At 36.6% G+C, this 20,284-nt stretch overlaps 1 protein-coding gene across 2 annotated transcripts in view; it reads left to right on the forward strand.

Moving 5' to 3' along the window:
* The window catches only part of LOC108907447 (cyclic nucleotide-gated cation channel subunit A), a 68,660-nt gene that overhangs the window by 39,913 nt on the left and 8,463 nt on the right, over positions 1-20,284 (forward strand). For both annotated transcript variants that reach the window (XM_023454849.1, XM_018711129.1), the window contains 6 exons: positions 707-869; positions 6,126-6,665; positions 10,151-10,464; positions 11,933-12,013; positions 16,402-16,596; positions 16,925-17,151. In XM_023454849.1, the coding sequence (XP_023310617.1) occupies positions 707-869; positions 6,126-6,665; positions 10,151-10,464; positions 11,933-12,013; positions 16,402-16,596; positions 16,925-17,151 (1,520 nt within the window). The remainder of the gene's footprint in view (positions 1-706; positions 870-6,125; positions 6,666-10,150; positions 10,465-11,932; positions 12,014-16,401; positions 16,597-16,924; positions 17,152-20,284) is intronic.

The raw sequence follows: 20,284 nt of genomic DNA on the forward strand, positions 1-20,284 counted from the left end.
CCATCAACGTGAAAAATACTGCAGTTTTAGTCCTAAAACCGCCAGACTTAATCGAAAACAGTTTCATTCCATCTCAACTATAGTTTTACTAACCATTCGTGACATGGGAAAATGTTCTACTTTCATTCCAGGTGGGATAAAATGGTTTTATGTTTTTTAAAGTAAGTAGGCATCTAAATTGGACTTTTACGTCACTATTGTTTAGGTTTATCGACACCTACAATGTTGTTAAATTAAAATATAGTGAAGTTAGACTGGCGGTTTATGTGAACCCTTTGACATTTACATGATGGAAAATAGAAAATATGATACAGATATGAAGCCGCTTTTGTATACACGAATACTTTTTACTGGCTGGTGCTCGCAAAAATCGCTCCACTTTCGAATAGCACAAAGTGAAATAACGATTGGATGTTACCCATTTCTAGAATAAGTGATGTTACATGCTTGTGTAATGTAATTTTACACCATTCTGTATTGTAATATGTATTTTTTAGTTTGTTTATTCTTTATTTTTGCTGACTGCCCCACAGTCGAACAATAAAACGGTATCTTTCACAAAATATGCACATAAAAAACGCCTATTTAATCCAGAATAACCCGGACTACCAGCATGGTTGTCCAATTTCCGTATTTAACGCGACAATCTCGCTTAGTATGTAACGCGATGTACCTGGTGGAACTAACAAACCGCCATCTATTGCAGTGGCTGATGGTAGTGTCGCTGGCCGTCCTCTACAACGTCGTCTTCGTCCTCGGTCGCGCCGTCTTCTGGGAACTCAACAATGCCGTGCCACCCCTGTGGTGGACCTTGGACTACGCCTGTGATGTCATCTACATTATAGATACTCTAGTTCATGCTCACGAAGGTAATAATAATTTAATAATACTCTGTATATGTACATATTCTTAATATCGTTACCAAAGTTTAGTCCAAAATTGTTTAGTCATAATCAGACGTCTGTTTTGAATGCTGCACTTAAAAAAATCATTGATCAGGATTTTCATTATTTGTCTTTTCGTTTTTTTTCCCTTATTTTTGATAAATATTTACCTGCATGAGTTTGTCAAGGGAATATTGCAATACCCTGTAGAAACATAGGTATATTTTAGTGACTTTACAACAAACAATGCAGGTTCCTCTTTCCCAGTAATTCTGTCTTCTAAATTTTGCAGTTCAATACTGTCGCTAAATTAAAAAATGAATTTTTTATATTTCGCTGTCCATTTAGATGTCGCTTCCCATTAACTGTAACTTTTCCAGTGGTTAATTCCAAGGTCCCCGTCGTGGAAGGGAAAATTGGAGAATGCAATAAAGAACGCAAAGGTTAAAGGCAAATATTTGCCCAGTCTATACCGCGCAGAACCAATTTATCCGGGAGAGTTATGAATCATAATTTTGCAAATTGTTTCCCTACGTAAACGCGGGGACATCAATAACTCTGGAAGTAAACACCGCTCCCTTCTTCGGAAAGCGATATTTTCCACCAATTAGACAAACATACTGTATGTACGTAATAAATTTCTTGAGGGAAAGTTATGAACAAAAGCAAACATTCGCGCTTACCGAAGAAAAAGAAGGTAGAAAATATGTCCTGACGATAATTTTAATCTAAGTATTCATTTGTTATTTGCATTCTGTTTTGCGAATGTCCAGATAATTTTATTTTAAATGTTTTTATAACCAGTTGTCTTAACATGTATAAAAAATTGAAAAACCGAGGTACAAAAAGATGTCAAATAAAAAAAATCCTATTTTTATCCTATATTGGGTTAATTGGCCCAGATATAAAAGGTATTACAGGGGATGAAATGAACACAATGGCACTTTCATTATGACATTTTTAATTCGTGCACCTCGTTTTCGAGATAAAGCACATTTTTGTACATTTCTATAAAGGTTTATACGGATTATAAGGGGTAAAATCAACAATTCTTATTAAACAACTTGTGGTCTATTATATCATAAGAATTATTACACGAAACGTAGTCCGACTCTGCATCGTTCCACTTAAACAACTGATCGGCTGTTTACAATGTAGTAACTAGGTCAATTTCAGTGTGGTTATTTGCACGACGTGGGCACTGACGTGAAGTTCTAATATTAAATGAACAACGGATTGTAGAAGGGACATAGCTAATAAATACTTGTTATTTTCATTTTACGACTACACCTATACGAAATTAAATCTTCACTTTAGAGTCTTCGGTCAGCCAAGAATAAATCCGGGAGAATAGGATCTCCGCGTCAATTATTGTTACAAGTTGGGGGTCCAAATAATGTTATTCCGTATAAATCAAGACTGAGTCGAACGGTTGTTGTTCGAGATAATGAAATTTCGATCTTTCCTGGTAATCCGCTTACTTTTCTCTCAAAATCTGTTGCTGGAAGTTTTATTTCAACGGTAGGTAATTAATTAAATCATAAAATAAATGTTTTCGAAACAACAAACTACATTTAGTGTTGAAGTTAATACAAAATAGTGTCCTTCTTTAGCAGATTAATATTTAATGTATATTGTTAGCAAAATTCAAACAAACATTAATAGAAAATAGAATTTACAGTATACATATTGACTCACTTATGAGCTCCAATGACAGCTACTACATCTGAATATTCTTCAATGTAAGGCAAAATTAATTAATCACCAATTACAGGTGATCACCGAATATCATAAATTAGGCCTAATTGAAGCGACTCGTGATCGCAATATGAAAATAATTGGTCCTTCGCGAGAAGTTCCCAAGCCATATCACGCGAACATTCACATGCGAAGCCCCTTCAAAGCCACCTCAGCACAGACATGGACGACGCTCTTTAGAATTATTATTTTTTCTTCAACCACTGTACCTACACTGCACAAATTTTTGGTGATATCCTGATAACTAAAAGAATACGACATAAGACATATATCTACCTAACAATCCTAACATACTACTTATAAATCCTTAAGTGGTAAGTAACAGCGATATAAATCAATACAGGTTTGGATTTCTCTGCTTCCAGTGTCACGTCATCGTGATTGTGTTCCTTTGTCGACCGGAGGCAGGCTTCAGTCAGATGTAGGTCTCTCCCGCTGAAAAGGTGTACTTGAAATGATGTGACATGCCAAATGAAACTGTCAACAAATCCGGAATACTTTTTTCAGCCAACGCTTTTGCTGTTCACAATTACGAATTATTCTCGTTTTGAGGCTTTCGGCAAATTGGATTGTATCGGAAACATTCTGTAGGCGTATTGCAAAGAATTTTTCACTTTAGAACGCCTGTGACAATATCGCAACCGTATGCTGTCGTAAATAGGGATTTAATGGTTCCCAAGTAATTTGTGAAACGAGCATACGGAGACGCTGGTTCGAAAGTAGTTTGCTTAAATGCAAATCGAGGTCTGTGCCTCCATCTGGAACTTATCTGACTTCGTTTGTTTTGTATTTAGTAAATAAACTTCCAGAGACGCCTGAGATATTACAGTTGGGAACAAGTAACGCTCCGTATGCCTTTCTCTTTTATTTTTCCAATATAATTTAACAAGTATTTAGTCTTTTGATGTAGCAACTTATAATACTTTAGTACAGATTTCACTTTCCAACGTGTTTAACTTTAAAGTAATCGATTTAATCAATACATGTATAAACTCCTAAATGTTTTTGTTATAAAAATGGTTGTATGACTCATTTTGCAAAGCATTACAATCAATTTCGTCTGAGAGAAAGTGCTGAGGGAGCAGTGAGTCGACCCTGAGGTAATCAACGCATATGAAAAGCTAGTCCCTCTTTGGAAACATGGAAATGTACTTAACGCAAATTTTTTATAAGCAAATCTGATACTTATTGAAAGAAACAAGCCTGGGAAGAAAAATGTCTAAGTAATGAAAAAGAAAAAAATTAATGGCGATTTCATCACTTAATTTACTAACATTTATTTTACTCAACAAAGTTTACTATTTAACGCTAATTGAATTATTTATATTAATCGACATTTCTCTTCTTTGTAAGAGGGTAAATGGGGCAGCATTTTTTATACCTAACCTAACCCATAATTTATTGCACCCTAATTTACCCCCATTAGCTACACCAATGCAAATACCAACCCAGATGTTTACTTTAAGTGGATACTTCTTAAATGTATTTTATGACGCTCTCAATCGACACTGCAAATAAAGGAGTAGTGAATTAGCTTCCCCATAATGGGGGTCGTTCTCTAATAGGAAAAAAAATTGTAATTAATTTCGGATAATCGGTTTTACGTCAATATGGTCAATGTTTAAGTCCACCTACGTCCACAAACACCAGGTGTTTGTCAATTTCTTTCGCTTTAAGAACCACTAAATATGTCGAAATTCTTTGTAAATTTAGAAGACTTATAAATTTGATATGTAATATACTTCAAAATATCTCGAGGAACTTCTACTACCTCAAAATCTTTTAAAATCCTCTAAATATGTCAAAATGTCTTTAAACAAGCTATTTAAAAAAAACTATAAACTAATTACAATTGATTCATTACTTTGTGAATAACTAACGACGTTAAGTACATTTTGTTATGTTTAATTTAAGCTCAAATATTTTACACCACTTCTCAATTAAACATATTTCAGACTGTAAATAATTTCTGTAAGGTCGTTGATAAGTATCAGAAATAAGAGAGGTCCACGATTAGATCCTTGAGGAATACCTGATTCACCCGCAAATAGCTCAGGTTTAAAGTACTTAGACCGGCATCGAAGAAACAGTAAATACGTCCAAATTCATCGAAATATTCCAAAATACTTCGAAATACATAGAATACCTAGAAATTCTTCTAGTCCTAAAAGACTTTTGAATTTATTTGAATAAAAATGTGACAGCGAGTAACAAAATTTATATTCGAATGAATTAATGGCAAACAAATTCGGTATTTAAGAATTCCCTGAAGTGTAACAATTACTTGCACCCAACTTTCCACCATCGAAACATGTTTTTCGCCCGGCAATAATTCCTGCACTGGGCAATCCATTTCCACTTGCAGGACCGGCTAAATCCTGAACGGGGTCAGGGAGAACGCAGCCAGCCGCCATTTATCAGACTTTGCAAATTCTATGCTCTAGTAAAATTTATTTGAACGTATCGAACGACTGCGGCGCGAGCGACGATCATATCCGCATTGTGGTGATTGTAAGTCTACACATATGGTGCTGGTTAATGGTAAATTAGCTCAAAGACTAATTCGGGATATCGCCCAAATGTAGTGCCCTAGTTTCTCGCTGTTATCCTTTGCAGTGATTTCTGTCGTTCTCTTTTAAAGTTTTGTGAAATTAGTCTTGGCTCGCTCTCAACCGCGTCGTTAGTTTGGGACTTACACTCAAACCAGCAACTTTCCTCATCAACGACGTGCTCGACAAATTATTTTCTAGTAGTTCCGGCAGGATTCAAGAGGACTGGAATATTATCTGCATTCGCGGTCCTTCTAAAGAAAATAATTCTTACTGCTGTACGTAAATTATAGTCCAAAACGTGAAATCTGGCCTAATTTATGTAATTACGATCTTAGGACGAAAAAGTTCCAAAGAGGTCAGAGTAACAATTGGATATTTCTGGCTTCCTAAAACTTTAAATTTGGCGAGATTTCAGTACTGTCATGGGCGTGGTTAACAAAGGGAGGAGGAGGTCAATTTTAAGATATCAGAATGTTTTAGAAATCTGAATGAAATACTAATTTGTAGGGCAATGTACTCAGAGGTAATTGTCTTTTTAATATTTAATATTTCTAATGTATTCAGACTTTTGAAATACTGTGAAAAACTACTACTACCCCGTGTCTTTATATGGAAATCTGTAACACTTCTTTATTATATTTATATAGACAATATAACGAGCGTTCAAATAAAAACGTGGTCAAGTTGGTTCTGAAAATTTGGACGTAGGGCGTAGCGTATAGCAAATGAACTTAAACGTCATCTGTCAAAGCGCTGTATCGCCGCTTTGTTATTGAAACTGACAGCTGCTAAACAGCTCGTTGAGAAATGAGGTTAAGTTGGTCGCTATAAGCTACGCCCTACGTCCAATGTGTCAGAGCCAACTTCGACCACGTTTTTATTTGAACGCTCGTTATAAGTATACTGACCCTGACGACTCTCCTGGTTACAGGTTACCTGGAGCAAGGCCTCCTGGTGACGGACCCGCACAAGCTACGAGCCCACTACCTCCTGTCGAAGTCCTGGAGGACGGACATCCTCTCCGTGCTACCCACCGACCTGGCCTACATCTGGTGGCTGCCCTACGAGTGCAGCGACAACAAAGTGCCCTGTTCCGTGATCGTCCGCCTAAACAGACTCTTCAAGCTGCCGCGTTTGTGGGAGTGGTGCGAGCGGACAGAGACCGACACGAACTACCCCAACGTGTTCCGCATCTGCAAGGTGGTGCTCGCCATCCTGGTGCTGATCCACTGGAACGCGTGCCTCTATTTCGCGATAAGTTACGCGATCGGTTTCGGGACGGACAACTGGGTGTACAATATCTACGGGCCTAAGAACTCCACGTTGGCGAGACAGTATATTTATAGTTTCTACTGGTCTACATTGACGCTGACGACGATCGGGGAGACTCCGGTGCCGGAGAACGACGCCGAGTACTTGTTCGTGGTGGCGGATTTCTTGGCGGGAGTGCTGATCTTTGCCACCATCGTAGGTAAGTAATGAATCAGGTTTTGATGCACGGAAACCAACCTAACAATGAAGTAAACAACTTCAGGACCTTCTAAAAGAATCGTTTTGTCTTTACTTCCCCTAATTTTTGCTGTGCAACGTTAAAAATCCATCCTCCGGCGGATATTTCTGCGTTAACGTCACATCCAAGTTTGTACACTTACGTACAAAAACAAGACATCGATACGTTTACCTGCCAGCTACTGTCGGCCCGTCAAAAATAATTTATGGGCCCTTTTTCAAGCTAAACAACTTTAAGATTATGCTGCCTTGTTAAACTGCACGCCTGATTACCCTCATTGAATGAAACCCCGCCGCTATTAATCCGACCGGAATTTTCTCTGCGATTCCACCCTCGTCCTTAATAAATATCAAGATTTAGTTGCCAGATCCTCGGGCTGACGACGTTACGCGATGAATCGATATTCCTTATTTCTTATTTGCACGGATCTGCCTTTGATGTGAATTGGCATTGGGCGGGAAGGAAGTTCCAGTTGTATTAGCCGTAAAGTAAATACCTGCGAACGTCTCTGGACCGTGTTTCTATGCGGGGGTTATTCCCTATTTGAATGCTTTCATTTCCAAACGCTCCCCTGTCCGATTATGATAATTCCGGGTAGCTTTTGCGAAAAAATCGGACGACTAATATACATTTACTCTCTTAATGACAATTTCATTTGTTTGCGACAGGTTTTCATTGTTACGGGAAAAATTGGAATGTGAAATATACGAAATTGAACACCCCAATTTATATTACAAAATAAAAGTACAAAAATTCTTAAAGACGCCTGTCATACAAATTTAGCGAAGACCTTAGTGAACTACCATAACTGTTATTTTTTACTTTAAAATGAATTAAATAATCGTATCTTCAGACACCGAGGTTACAGTCAAATTAAACATTTCATCTCGTATTTTACCTGTGTACAGCAAAACTGAACGTTGTATTTTTCGTGCCATTTCCACTTGTTTTGTTTTTCTAAAGCAGCATGCATAAAGAATATTATGAAATGTATCCCATAATAAAATGAAAATATTTCCCTGAAACATAATATATACGCAATGAAACAAAACGGTATAAGGTGTTTCCCACCTAACGCCGCTAAAAATATTATATAGGTACTGTATAAAATCCAGCAATATTATATATATAAAACCCACTTGGGTAAAAAAACAGTAAATTTAAAGCAATTTTATATGTATCCTCTGCAACTGATAAACGACCTGCGTTCGGTATTTTTCGTTTCAAAGCTATTTTATAAAGCCTTCACGTTTGGATACCTCACACATTCCAAATAATTCATCAAAGACTAAATTAATGACGTTCGTTCAAAGCTGATAACATTTTTTTTAATTTAAAATTGAAACGAAACTGCATTTATCGGTACTAGTCCAGTTACTCAGGGTTTTTACCTCCGAATTCTTTATAACTGAACCGATTGACGTGAAATTTTGACTGAATGTGGGGAATGCCTCAAGGAACAAAACTTATATAGTGCCGAAGTGTGCTTTTGCCCTGGGGGTGGTTCCCACCTCTTCTTGGGGGTGGAAATTTTTACGCCCAAAATAACCACAGGAATCGACAGAGGAGTCAATTTTAAATATTACATAAAGTTTTTTGCATAATCCAATACTTTCCGAGTAATTTGTCATTGAAAATGTTGATTTTTTACTGAAAAAGTGCTTGTTTTCGGACAGTTTTTTGCAAATAACTCTGCTTGGATTTAACGAAAAAGTTGTTATGAACAAAAATAAAGGTAATAAAAAAACAAATCTAATGGCATTATTTTGTTTTTCTCTAATTGCAATATAAACCGAGTTATGGATTTTTAAATATTATATGTTAGCTAAAAACTAAATTGAAACTAGTTAACGTTAAATAACGCCAAAACCATAAATATTAGGAAAAAAAAAACAATTTGAACCTTTTTTAAAGTACTTTGAAAAACCTTTAAAATGAGCTGTTTTAAAAGTCTTTAGAATCAAAATTAACGGAAACACGGTCGAAATAACATGATACTTTCATTTTTTTTTTTTTAAGAAAGAAATAATAAACAAATCAGTGCCTTTGGCGACAGAATTAAAATTAAATGCAATTAATTTAGATTTATTTTTTGGCTCACTTACAAAGCACGATTTCGAAAAAAAACTTAATTTTTGAAAATGTTAATATTTCAAATTTTTTGAAAAAATAAATTCGATTTTTATGCTGTAACTTTAAAATTAAAAGGTGTACGAAAAAAAATACAAGAGTAAAAAAATTTTGCTTTATTTTTGCCGAAGATTTTATTTAATTTTTTTATTCCTGTAAAATTAATATTAATCGAGATATCGCCATTTTAAGTTATCATATGAATGAGAGAACCACCTTTTTCGAGCCCTTTAAACCCTTCAAACTTAAAAATAAAAGGCTCAAAAAAGATCAACTCAACAGTTCACGTAGCCCTTACAATTCCCTGCAAAATGAGCCTTTGTGCGATTAAAAATCTTAAAAAGAAAGTTATCGTTAAAAAAATAAACACGTGTATAGGTGATAATTTTAGGAAAATTTAGGTCAAACAAGAATGTTGAAGCATTTAGATCTTTTTTGTATATATTTACGTATTTAGTATGTGAATATTCGAATAAACCAGTACTATACTATATTATAACTACTATATTAAAAAAAGGGAATAAATGTTTATTTAATACGAATGCACATTTAAAATGTTTCTACTCTTTCAATAATATTTTTCATTTTATTTTCGAAAGAAGGGTTGAAAAGTTGTAATCGATAAAAAAGATTTTTTAATCAAGAAATCAATTTTAATTTGATAAAAATGCATGATAAAAACGTTTCAAGTTGAAAAAAAAAAATTATATTATTTTCATCCAAAGGAGTGGTTTTTAAAGCTTTTTCCGGGTTGAAAATTTAGGATACATTAAGTTTCATGTTAGATAGCACATGAAATTACTCATACTGCACAAATAAAAAAGATTTGATTACATAAAATGCTTAAATTTGTATTTTTTTCCAATAAGGGGTGGTTTTCACCCCTTAAGAACAAAAAGCACACCTAGCGCATATATAAGTATTGAAGTAGGGGGTAAGATGAGCCTAATTCTAAATTTTAAGAAAAATCAATGCAGTTATAAAAAATTGGGAGGTATTACTATATTTTCAGCCACAGTAACTGGGCTATACAGACCAACTACGTAATTACTACAATCTGTAAATGTGAACAGAAAACAATTTTTGTAATATGTCATGCAGGTATTAATGATTCGTTTACAACGAACAATGACAAACCGTTGCGTCTAAGCTCGAGATAATGCAATCGCTGATTAGTTGAACCCGTGAAAACTTACACCAATCACATCCGGTGAAACAGAAATTTCCGTACGATTTCAACATAGACAGCGTGACAATTATCGAATTTCAAACGAATACATCCCCATCTCCCCATTTCATCCCTCTCCTTCTTCCAGGCAACATCGGCTCGATGATCTCCAACATGAACGTGGCCCGAGTGGACTTCCAGAACCGCATGGACGGCGTGAAGCAGTACATGGCGTTCCGCAAGGTAGGGCGAGAGTTGGAAGCGCGCGTGATCCGGTGGTTCGCCTATACGTGGGCCGAGAGCGGCGCTCTAGACGAGGAGCGGGTGCTGTCCGCCCTTCCGGACAAGCTGAAGGCGGAGATCGCAATCAGGGTGCACCTGGATACCCTGAGGAAGGTCAGGATCTTCCAGGACTGCGAGCCCGGGCTGTTGGAGGCCCTGGTGCTGAAGTTGAGGCTGCAGGTGAGTCAAACTACAGCTTATTAGTTCAGAAAATTTAACTGGGCGTAATAAATCGGTCCGGAAAACGTCCTGCGTAGAAGTGAGAAGCTGCTAATCTATTTTGCCTTGCTTGAGCAACATGAAAAACATCATACTGTAAGTAATGGCAAATCCACAAATTAATTATCATCTTTAGTTGTTTTGCGAAACAGGTGCCTTTTCCAATTGTTTCATTTCAGTCACTATCTTTTAACGGGAAAAGCCTGCAGTTGAAGTAACCTGTAGTCACTGATCAGTGACCCTTGAAGGATAAATTGGGACATTCCTTATTGACCTTGAACAAAATCTATCGCCTACACGTGTTTACAGACGTCGGTATTTTCCGTCCGCGAATCATTTCGAGAAACAAACGACATTAAATGAATATTTATCAACTATTAGTAAGTAAAGTATCCACCACTAGCCGTTTGCACTGAATTCGTAACTGCATTTAGCATAATAAGTGGTCGGGAGGCACTGCTGCGCTTTACTGTAGACGACTCGTTCGGAATTTTAATCCTCGACTTTCATAAGGCTCGGCTTTGTTCAGTAGCGACGTTAAAAGTTGACCCTTAACCTACACACTGAATGCGGTATTACTTAGGGATTTCGTTTGTCAACAGCTTGGGAAATAGTTTCCATAATACTTTGATTGACATGTCGGGAAATTGACTGCAAAATTGTATGTAGTGCGAATGTACCTATTCAAGTTTCTTTCGAAACTATGCATTATTCCTAAACATTTCTAAAGCTTCCATCCCTTGTCGGCCTTTTTCAGCGGGAGTTTTTCACCATAAAATGATCTTGAAAGCACCCCCTAATATCCTAGTTTAAGCTTTGACTACAGGGTAAGATCTCGTGCAGAAAACCTCAACTGCAGTCTTTATCGCATGGTTTTCACTCACAAGAACATTGCGCTCTTTCAGCGGATGTATTTTCAACTCAAAAATCACGGTCTGGCGGATTTACAACTTCTGTAATGGATATAGATTGGTTTTGTGGGCGATCATTTGAAATAAGACAGCAATACTAGGAGGTTCACTTCATACATGTTACTTTAAAGCTCAATGGAGGTCTTTGGATGAAATAATAATAATAAATAGCAATAAATCTATGGTGCGATAAGACAAATTAAGTCAAATATGACATCCGGACCTGAATACTGGCATTAACAATTATTTTTAATGTATCAATAAAAGCTTCTTTCGTCCTTTTTTTTGTTTGACCAAAAGTATAAAAAATTCCTTACTTTTCGTTTTGTTCTCTTTATTTGTATTATTTGTAAATTTATATATTTTTTCTCTCTATTTTTTTATATTTAATTTGTTTTCTTTTTTGTTATGTTTTAATACACTATCACACCCTGTATACAACAAACGTTATTTCTTCCTCCGGTAAACGCAATAGGTAACCCTAACAAATCTCTATTAACGTGCCAATTTTGTTCCAGGTATTTTCTCCGGGAGACTATATATGCCGGAAAGGTGACGTGGGCAAAGAGATGTACATCGTAAAAAGAGGCAGATTGCAGGTGAGCCAACAATTACACCTGTCCGATGTAATCCTCAAGCCGCGATAGATTTAGGCAACCTTATAAGAGGATCAGCTCGGAATATATGTAGGAACCGAAATAAGTACGTGTAACTTCTTCTGCTTTCGAGACACGGAATAAAAATAATAATCCTGGGGATAAGCCTCGCAGATGCTGTACGCAGAGAATATATTGGACATATGAGATATCGCTTAATGTTTATCCAGAGTAAATAACGTATATCTTATTTCTGATACGTCGAAGGATAACAATAAATTTGTCAATTGTAGCGAAAGGATTTTTATTATTACGATTTTATGGGAGCTTCTGTAAGCTTATAGATAGAAAGTCACACCTTTGCTTGTCGAATTTTGGAAAATACTAGTTTAGATTCTGTAGTATGGAAGTGTAACATTTTTCAAAGCAATATTTTTTTCTGTTGCCATCTCTCTTTCATGAAATAGAAATTTACGTAAAAATATTTACTAACTATAGTTACAACAAAAATTCCACGTACCTATCTACGAATCTGCTTTAACTACAAATAAAAATCAATATCAAACCTACCAAAATAGACAATTACTGACGCTGCACCCAGACCACTTAGATCAAAATTAAATTATGAATGACCAGCCCACACATGTAGGCCTTTATCGCATATACTATACAGACACCTCCATTAACCAATCCACCAGTATTTCGGCAAATTTATAGAGCAGATAGTTCGCTGGACTTCCTTTCCCCCCTACCTTCCTTATCTCACTCTCCCCTCCCGCGCTAGCCTAAGGGCCACCTTAGCAAAGCGCTTCCTAAGCTGCATAGCTGCACGACCTAACCCAAAACCACCACCACCCCCGGGGGTATACACAGACGAGCCGGCGAAGAAAGAAGAGCGCCAGAAGAAAGGGCCCTAGCCGGCGGGGCCCAGCCAGGACAGGAGGAGGCCCCACGAACCGATCCAATCCGGCCGTGTTGGCGGTCCGGAATGACGGGGAAAGGGCCTACCTCTACGAGGCGTCCGGGCCTACAGCGATGAAGTGGGTAAAGAGCGATAATCCCGCTCGACCCCGCTCCATCCGAGGTCATTTTTCCTGCCAAGGATATTGGCGCGCGTGGACTTCCTCTACGGAAGTTGCAATTTCCTTCTAGGCTAATGAAGAATAATCGCGTTTGGTAATAAGACAGGCGGGTTTGAGTTGTACAGTGTGATTCGCTGGACTTGTTACAAACATTGGCAAATAGAGTTATAAAATATAGGTATATTTTTTACCCCTGCACATTTAATTTTTAAATTATAGTTATAGCAGTCAATCATAATCTTACAATATAAATTAAAGTTTTTAATTCTGAAATTAATTTCTCTTATTTTATATTTCATATAAAATTAAGTAAGAGGATATTTTTATTGATCTCTAAATATTGTAACTGTTTTGAAGTTGTCTTACGAACTGGATCGTCGTAATTGGTTCAACAAGTATATCTAGAAGGCTTGTCTCAAAAAATAAAGGGGTACAGTACAAACCATTAACATAATAAGGAAAAAACAAAGCTTAAAAACCAACCTTTCGTCTGGGTTCTCCATAGCTTCACAGAGTTGGAAATTCGTATTAATTTAAAGCAAGAAAAATCAGCTAAAAAAACAGTTCGAATTTGATTTCATTCCGTAATATCGGCATAATGAGATATGTAAATATTTGCAAATTTCACCTGAATCAGGAGAGTGTGCTGCTCATGACTCGAGTATGAGGCGAAAAGCGAAGCTTGAATTTGATATTCTTCTGATTTGAATATTTAATGAAGTAACAAATCGAAGTAGTCATCTAACTGCAAGGACGAATTTATGAATAAATCCATTCGAATTTTCTCGCATGCCATAAAGATGAAAAATGTAATAGTCGGGAGAATGTGATTTTAATAAAGTCTGCTCTTTTTTTCAGCATTTCATTCCATTTAATAGATTTAATTGTGTTTGAGGCAGTCGCACGAGAAATATTTTTTCTGTAGATGATATTACTCCTAAAGCAGAAAATTCTTATTAAGGGTATAAGGAATACGTTAATGAAAAGTATTAAAATTAAAAAGAAAATAAATAAATTATGATATTAACAATTCAGTTAAATATTCATTAAACTGGGGAAAAAGGAAAGCGGAAAAACTTGAACGAAATGAGTCTGCTTAATGCTTAATTAAAATATTCATTAATTCAGTATTTTTTCTTTCGTAAAAAGCACTGATAGCTGCATCGTTTGCTGCCCAGTTTGTTGTACAGAGTGTTATTAAATCCATGTTCAGTCATTTCAGTAAAAAAATGACGCAATAACAGATCATTGGTGAAATAAAGAGAGAGCATCGGCTCCAAGTTGGAGCCTTGTGGGCCATCTAAATAAGTTTTATATTTTTTGAAATTATAACATTATATTTTACTTTACATCACGTCATAATAATTCGCACGTCTATTGGTTCACTTTCACAGATACGAGGCATTAAAAACTCCAAAAATGTATTTTTAATATCAATTTTTATTTAAGGCGTGATAATGCCTCTTCAAAATAATAATATACCAGCCTTACTCCACCCACCTCACTGATTTTTCATCTAATAGGTATTTGTATATACACACAACGAAGGTAGAAGTACTTTNCAACAACTTTTTTAAGAATCAAATCGTCAACTTTTCACAATGTAAATACTAAACACACACCTAAGTTAAACATCCTAATTGGCAACAGTGTATCGTCGTCGTCACAGCCTCAGCGGTGCGGTGTTTAAAATTTCTTCTAACTTGAAAAGCTTATAAAATTGTTTCGATTTTAATTTTCATGTTGTTATTTGAAATAAATATTAGTTGAAAAAAATTCATTACTGTATCGGGGATCGAACCCGGGACCACCGCGTGACGGTACAACGCGTTACGCTCTGAGCCATCACAGCACAGTTGTCATATTATTCATGTCCATCTTTATAAGGTTAATATTTTGAAATATCTAATTAATAATAATACATATAAACAAATTAACAATTTTACTTAGTGTCAAAACAACGGTGATATTTTTTAATAGGTCGCTTAATTACGTCTTTGAGATTACAACGACGCTTTCAGAATCATGTTTGATTGAAAATTAACGTCTGTACAGAGGCTTAAAGTTCATAACTTTGGGAGCCTCCGTTATAGACGTATTTCCTTAGTTCCGTCATATATTTTATTTTTCAATTATGAGAGCATTTTGTGACTGCGAAATATATTCAGTCACGGCGAAACGAAGTCAAAAATTAAAATATGTTCTACAGTTTTCTATAAGCCATACAATTTTAATGGTTAAGTTTGATACTGGCTCCATCTGGACTAGAAGCTCCAAACATTCATATTTGTTGTTCTCTTTGGNGTGATAATGCCTCTTCAAAATAATAATATACCAGCCTTACTCCACCCACCTCACTGATTTTTCATCTAATAGGTATTTGTATACAGGTTCGGAAAGTCCCCATGGTACATCGGTCGTTACGTGAGAGCGATAAAGTAAGTTATAGAAATCCGTGCGATAGAGAAGGATGACTATAATGAAGGCGTCACCACCCGCTTCGCCTTTCCACAACTAAGATCCACTTCCACTTGTAATTCAGCGACCGGTGGTCATCTTTGTTTTCGTCATTTGTCTTTTCTGTAATAGATGTCACTACTTATACAATTCCCACTTCGTATTCCGATATGTCAATACAATCCGTTAACAGAGCACAATTTGTCTAAGGTGAGGCACAACCCTAGATAGAGCGATGCCAGATCTACAGATTTTTTTGGAATTGGGGAAATAGGGAATTTTGCTTTATTTCTTGGGATTTTTAAGTCATTTTAAAAACTATACCTAAATAACAACTAAATGAACTTTAAATGCAACTGAGCACTATACTCCATTTGAATAACTTCTCAGTAGGGGAAACAAGGTCACTAGATTTACAAACAGAGGTATCAACTAGCTGCTGTAAAAAGTTTTCTTTGTTACGCGTTGTGCTGCCCTCTGTTAACGGATTGTATTAACATATCGGAATACCGGAGTCGAAATTGTGTAAGTAGTGACATCTATTAAATAAAAGCCAAACGACGAAAACAAAGATGACCACCGGTCGCTGAATTACAAGTGGAAGTGAATCTTATTTGTGGAAGGGCGAAATGGGCGGTGACTATGAGACGCCTTCATTATAGCCACCCTTCTCTATCGCACGGATTTCTATGACTTACTTTATCGCTCTTACGCAACGGCCGATAAACCATGGGCACTTTCCGAACCTGTATACACACAACGAAGGTAGAAGTACTTTTATTCGAAATATTTCGCGTTTCTCGCACATTTTTCGGTCTGCGTTCACACTTACCCCAATCAACTGTCTTTCAGGTCGTCGCCGACGACGGCTACACCGTCCTGGCCACCCTGGGGGCCGGCTCCGTGTTCGGCGAGGTGAGCGTCCTGGACATAGCCGGAAATCGCACTGGAAACAGACGAACGGCGAACGTGAGGTCCTTAGGCTACTCCGATCTATTCTGTTTGGCTAAGGACGACCTATTAGTTGCGCTGGCCGATTACCCCGAGGTGAGTGGAAACTGCAATGCGCTGTTTGTTATCTTCACGGGGAGTAAAAACACGGGGGCAATTAATTTCTGTTGTTGATCCCGTCTGGTTCGTCGAGAGACGGGATTTGGTCGCGGCAATTAAAAAAATATACTGGAAAAGCTTCACTGTGGATCAGGCAGACACGAATCTAAATATAAAGTTCGGTTTTGTGGAATGGAAAGCGCTCGAATAATACAGGGTGTCTCAATACTATTCCGTTGGTGGGCGTTTCAAAGTCATTTGAAAGAAACAATTTTTATTGCCAATAATTTGGTTTGTTTCATATTGACCTTTTGTCTCTCTTCAGGCAAGGGCGACGCTGACGGAGCGCGGTTGTCAATTGTTGCGAAAAGACGGCCTCTTAGACGAAGATCAGTTCCGGAAGGCTAGAGAGACGCAGGATTCGATGGCGGACAGTATTAAGAAGCTGGAAAGCACTGTGGAAACTCTGCAGACGAGGCTGGCCAGGCTGCTCGCAGAATTCACAGCCAGCCAGGCGAAATTGAAGCAGAGGCTGACGAAGGTGGAGACCAGGTAGGTTGAAGATAACGGCACAAACACACAAATTGATAAATGATATAGCGTCAACAGTTATTTTCAACAGATGACAGTGACAAATCATTTATAAATACGGTAAACAATAAAGGCCCTGAATTAGAACCTTGTGGCACTCCAGACATAACAAGTACTCCACAGTTCACAACCAACTACATAAATTAACGAACTCTTAAGTTAGGTTAAGTTTCATATTCCGTTTGACATATCTACCAAGTATTATCGACGAAGGATATTTTAAGGTTATGCAGAAAAAATACACTTGGTATTTCAATCAGAGAAATACACGTTTTTGTAAATGCTTAAAAGGTTCATTTCTTTTCTATCCGCTCGGGTGATGGATTAGACATCTTCACCAGACACTTTCAGGGTAAAAAATTACAGGTAGGTACCTACTTCATCTATCATGACGCTATCTAACACTTCACATCTAAATAGGCTCGCGGGTGGGGTTAACAATAAATCGAGGAACAAAAACAACCGAGGGGATGCAAATCTTTGGCAGATCCGAGAAGCCGTCGGGACTGCAAATTATGAGCAATCGCCTACGGCGATGCTACCTCTCGCCGGACGTGGTCAGTCCGACAGAAACTTATTACCTATTTAATTGGGTGGTCGTCCTAACGTTGTGATGAATTGGCCTCGGTTAGCCTGGCGTAGGATGGAACGAAGGGAGGTGCTGTTATCGCATTTTTCTGCATACCAAGCTCGGGGCTAGGTCAGCGGTGTAAAAAATTACCCTGGATGGATTAAAAGCGAAAAAAATATATTCGCTATTTGCGAGATACTGAAGAAATGTCGGTGGAGTAGTGTGAAGCTCCTGACCAGTTAATTGGAGAAAATTTTAGGAATTTTTAGTATTTCCTAACCTGATAAAATAACTTTGCGTGAAGACTATAATGTGCTGTTCATATAGCATAATGTTCCTACATATCTTGACATCTGTTTATATGTATTTTTCTCCACAACATGGAATATTTCGTCCTCAGTGTTGACGCAGCAAACTTTTTATTAGCATTAGGGAAATGTGTCAGCAGGGTGCCGATTCAAGTATCTTATGCATTTCAAGGTAGTCTCCAGGCTTTTTATTATAACCAGGACCACCACAAACTATCTGTCCTTGAACAGTGTCATCTACATATTTATTACATTAATAATTATGGTAATTCGTCCACCGTGGAGTCAATAAAATTAGTAATAGCATATTAATAAGCAATCTATTGATTAATAATAAACACCTACGTGCTTCTGGGTAGATGAAACTGAAAACATCGCGGATTAATTAGGTTTTTAGAATATTACGCTCGATTTTATAGGTTCTACGCAGTGGACATAAACACTGCACTGTATTATAATTTTATAAACTGTTCATTAGGAACAACACAGGGAAAATCTTTAAAAAAATTACCTACATCTTCACAAAAGTTAGGAACACAAAACTGCGATTTAAACGCACATTTAATAGGACTATAAACCACTATTATCAAGACCTTTTGGAGAATCAAATCGCAATATAAGTATATAATATACTTAAACCGTACCTAAGTTGAACACCCTATTTGACAACAGTGTATCGTCGTCCTCACAACCTCGGCGGTGTTTAAAATTTCTTCTAACTTGAGATTTATATAGAATTATCTGCATTTTTTCTGTCCATCCTTGTATGCCGAACATTTTGAAATATCTAATTTATAAATACATATGTCATAGTACAAAAAATTATAACAATTAATAATTGACACTAACTAGTAAAACACTATTGTAAACACTACCGCAACGACGATTGTAAAATCGGATTTTAAGTTTTCGGAGTCGCTGAGGTCACGTGGCTCTCCACGCGTATTGCGAATGGCGCTAGAGACTACAGTTGTCCAGCTATGTAACTACTAGAACTTAAATAATTTTTTTCTCGGACACTATAAAGATTTTACAAAAATTTTGTTCACGATATCGACTCCATTTCTCATGCCGCATCTATTCCTACATTTTTTTAGATAAATTGTGAATCACCCTGTATATTAAATAAGTAGGTACCTACTTAAATTTAAATAAAAAGGTATTAGGTACCTACTCTTTTTGCTAAGATAGATATATGTGAATACGTGCCTCTAGTGGTGCAAAAAATACGACTTCCACGCGTACGCTGTACAAAGGCGATAATGCTTTCTGCAAAACAAATCTGGAACAGAGTTTATACGTGCAATAAATCCTAAAGATAAAACTTTGCGAGAAACATTGCTAGTGTCAAGCACAACTTATTTCGTAAATCAAAGAATATCGTCTGGTTCCCCCAAAACAACTGGTCGGTCCAGGCGTGTATTCTCATACAGAGTGTTTGGAGAAAATTAATTTCATCTTAATCCAGACGTAGATATTTAATTCGAAATAGTTCGTCTTGCATATTTTTCTATAATTCATGTAGGATATTGAACCAGTGACAGAAACTAGGTATATTGCAATATTTTTTTTGTCGCGTCAAATTTTTGCTAACATTTTGTTCATACTATTTAGCGATTAAACAGTTCGAGACACTATTTTATTTTATATATTATAAAATTTAAGAGCAGGATTACGAGAGCTAAAGTCGTAACACTTCTTAGATGGCGATTGGATGCCCTTTTCCTAATTTCTTGCATAAATTTGAGAACCCAATTTTCAGACGAGAATCTACTCGTCGGTAACTCTCCATTAATAAAATCTAGCCATTCGCCAGTAGATGGTACTGATTAGCATACATTAAATAATGCAAACATGTCATTATAGATGTCCTCGTACACGGCATCGGCAATGAGAAGTTTAAAAAAACGCCATACAATTTGCACAAAAAACGGGAACCGTCTTTTTATGAAGTTTGGTTATTTCATTTATGATATTGATGTGTCCTGCGTCGTTTGACATCGTAAATATTATTCTAGTTTGTGAGTTGTGTATTGTACTGATACTTTTTTTATTAATTAGTTATTATTATATATTAGTTATTATTATTATTAGTGACCTTTGTGTTGTGAACTATATTTACTGTGTTTATTATTTATTGTGTGTTTATTTCGCAATGCCGAAAAGCTTAGGAAAAACTAAAAAAAAAGGTCAAAACGTGCTAAATCACTTAAAT

This window comes from Anoplophora glabripennis, unplaced genomic scaffold (assembly GCF_000390285.2).
Source record: "Anoplophora glabripennis isolate ALB-LARVAE unplaced genomic scaffold, Agla_2.0 scaffold5, whole genome shotgun sequence".
Taxonomy (NCBI): Eukaryota; Metazoa; Arthropoda; class Insecta; order Coleoptera; family Cerambycidae; genus Anoplophora; species Anoplophora glabripennis.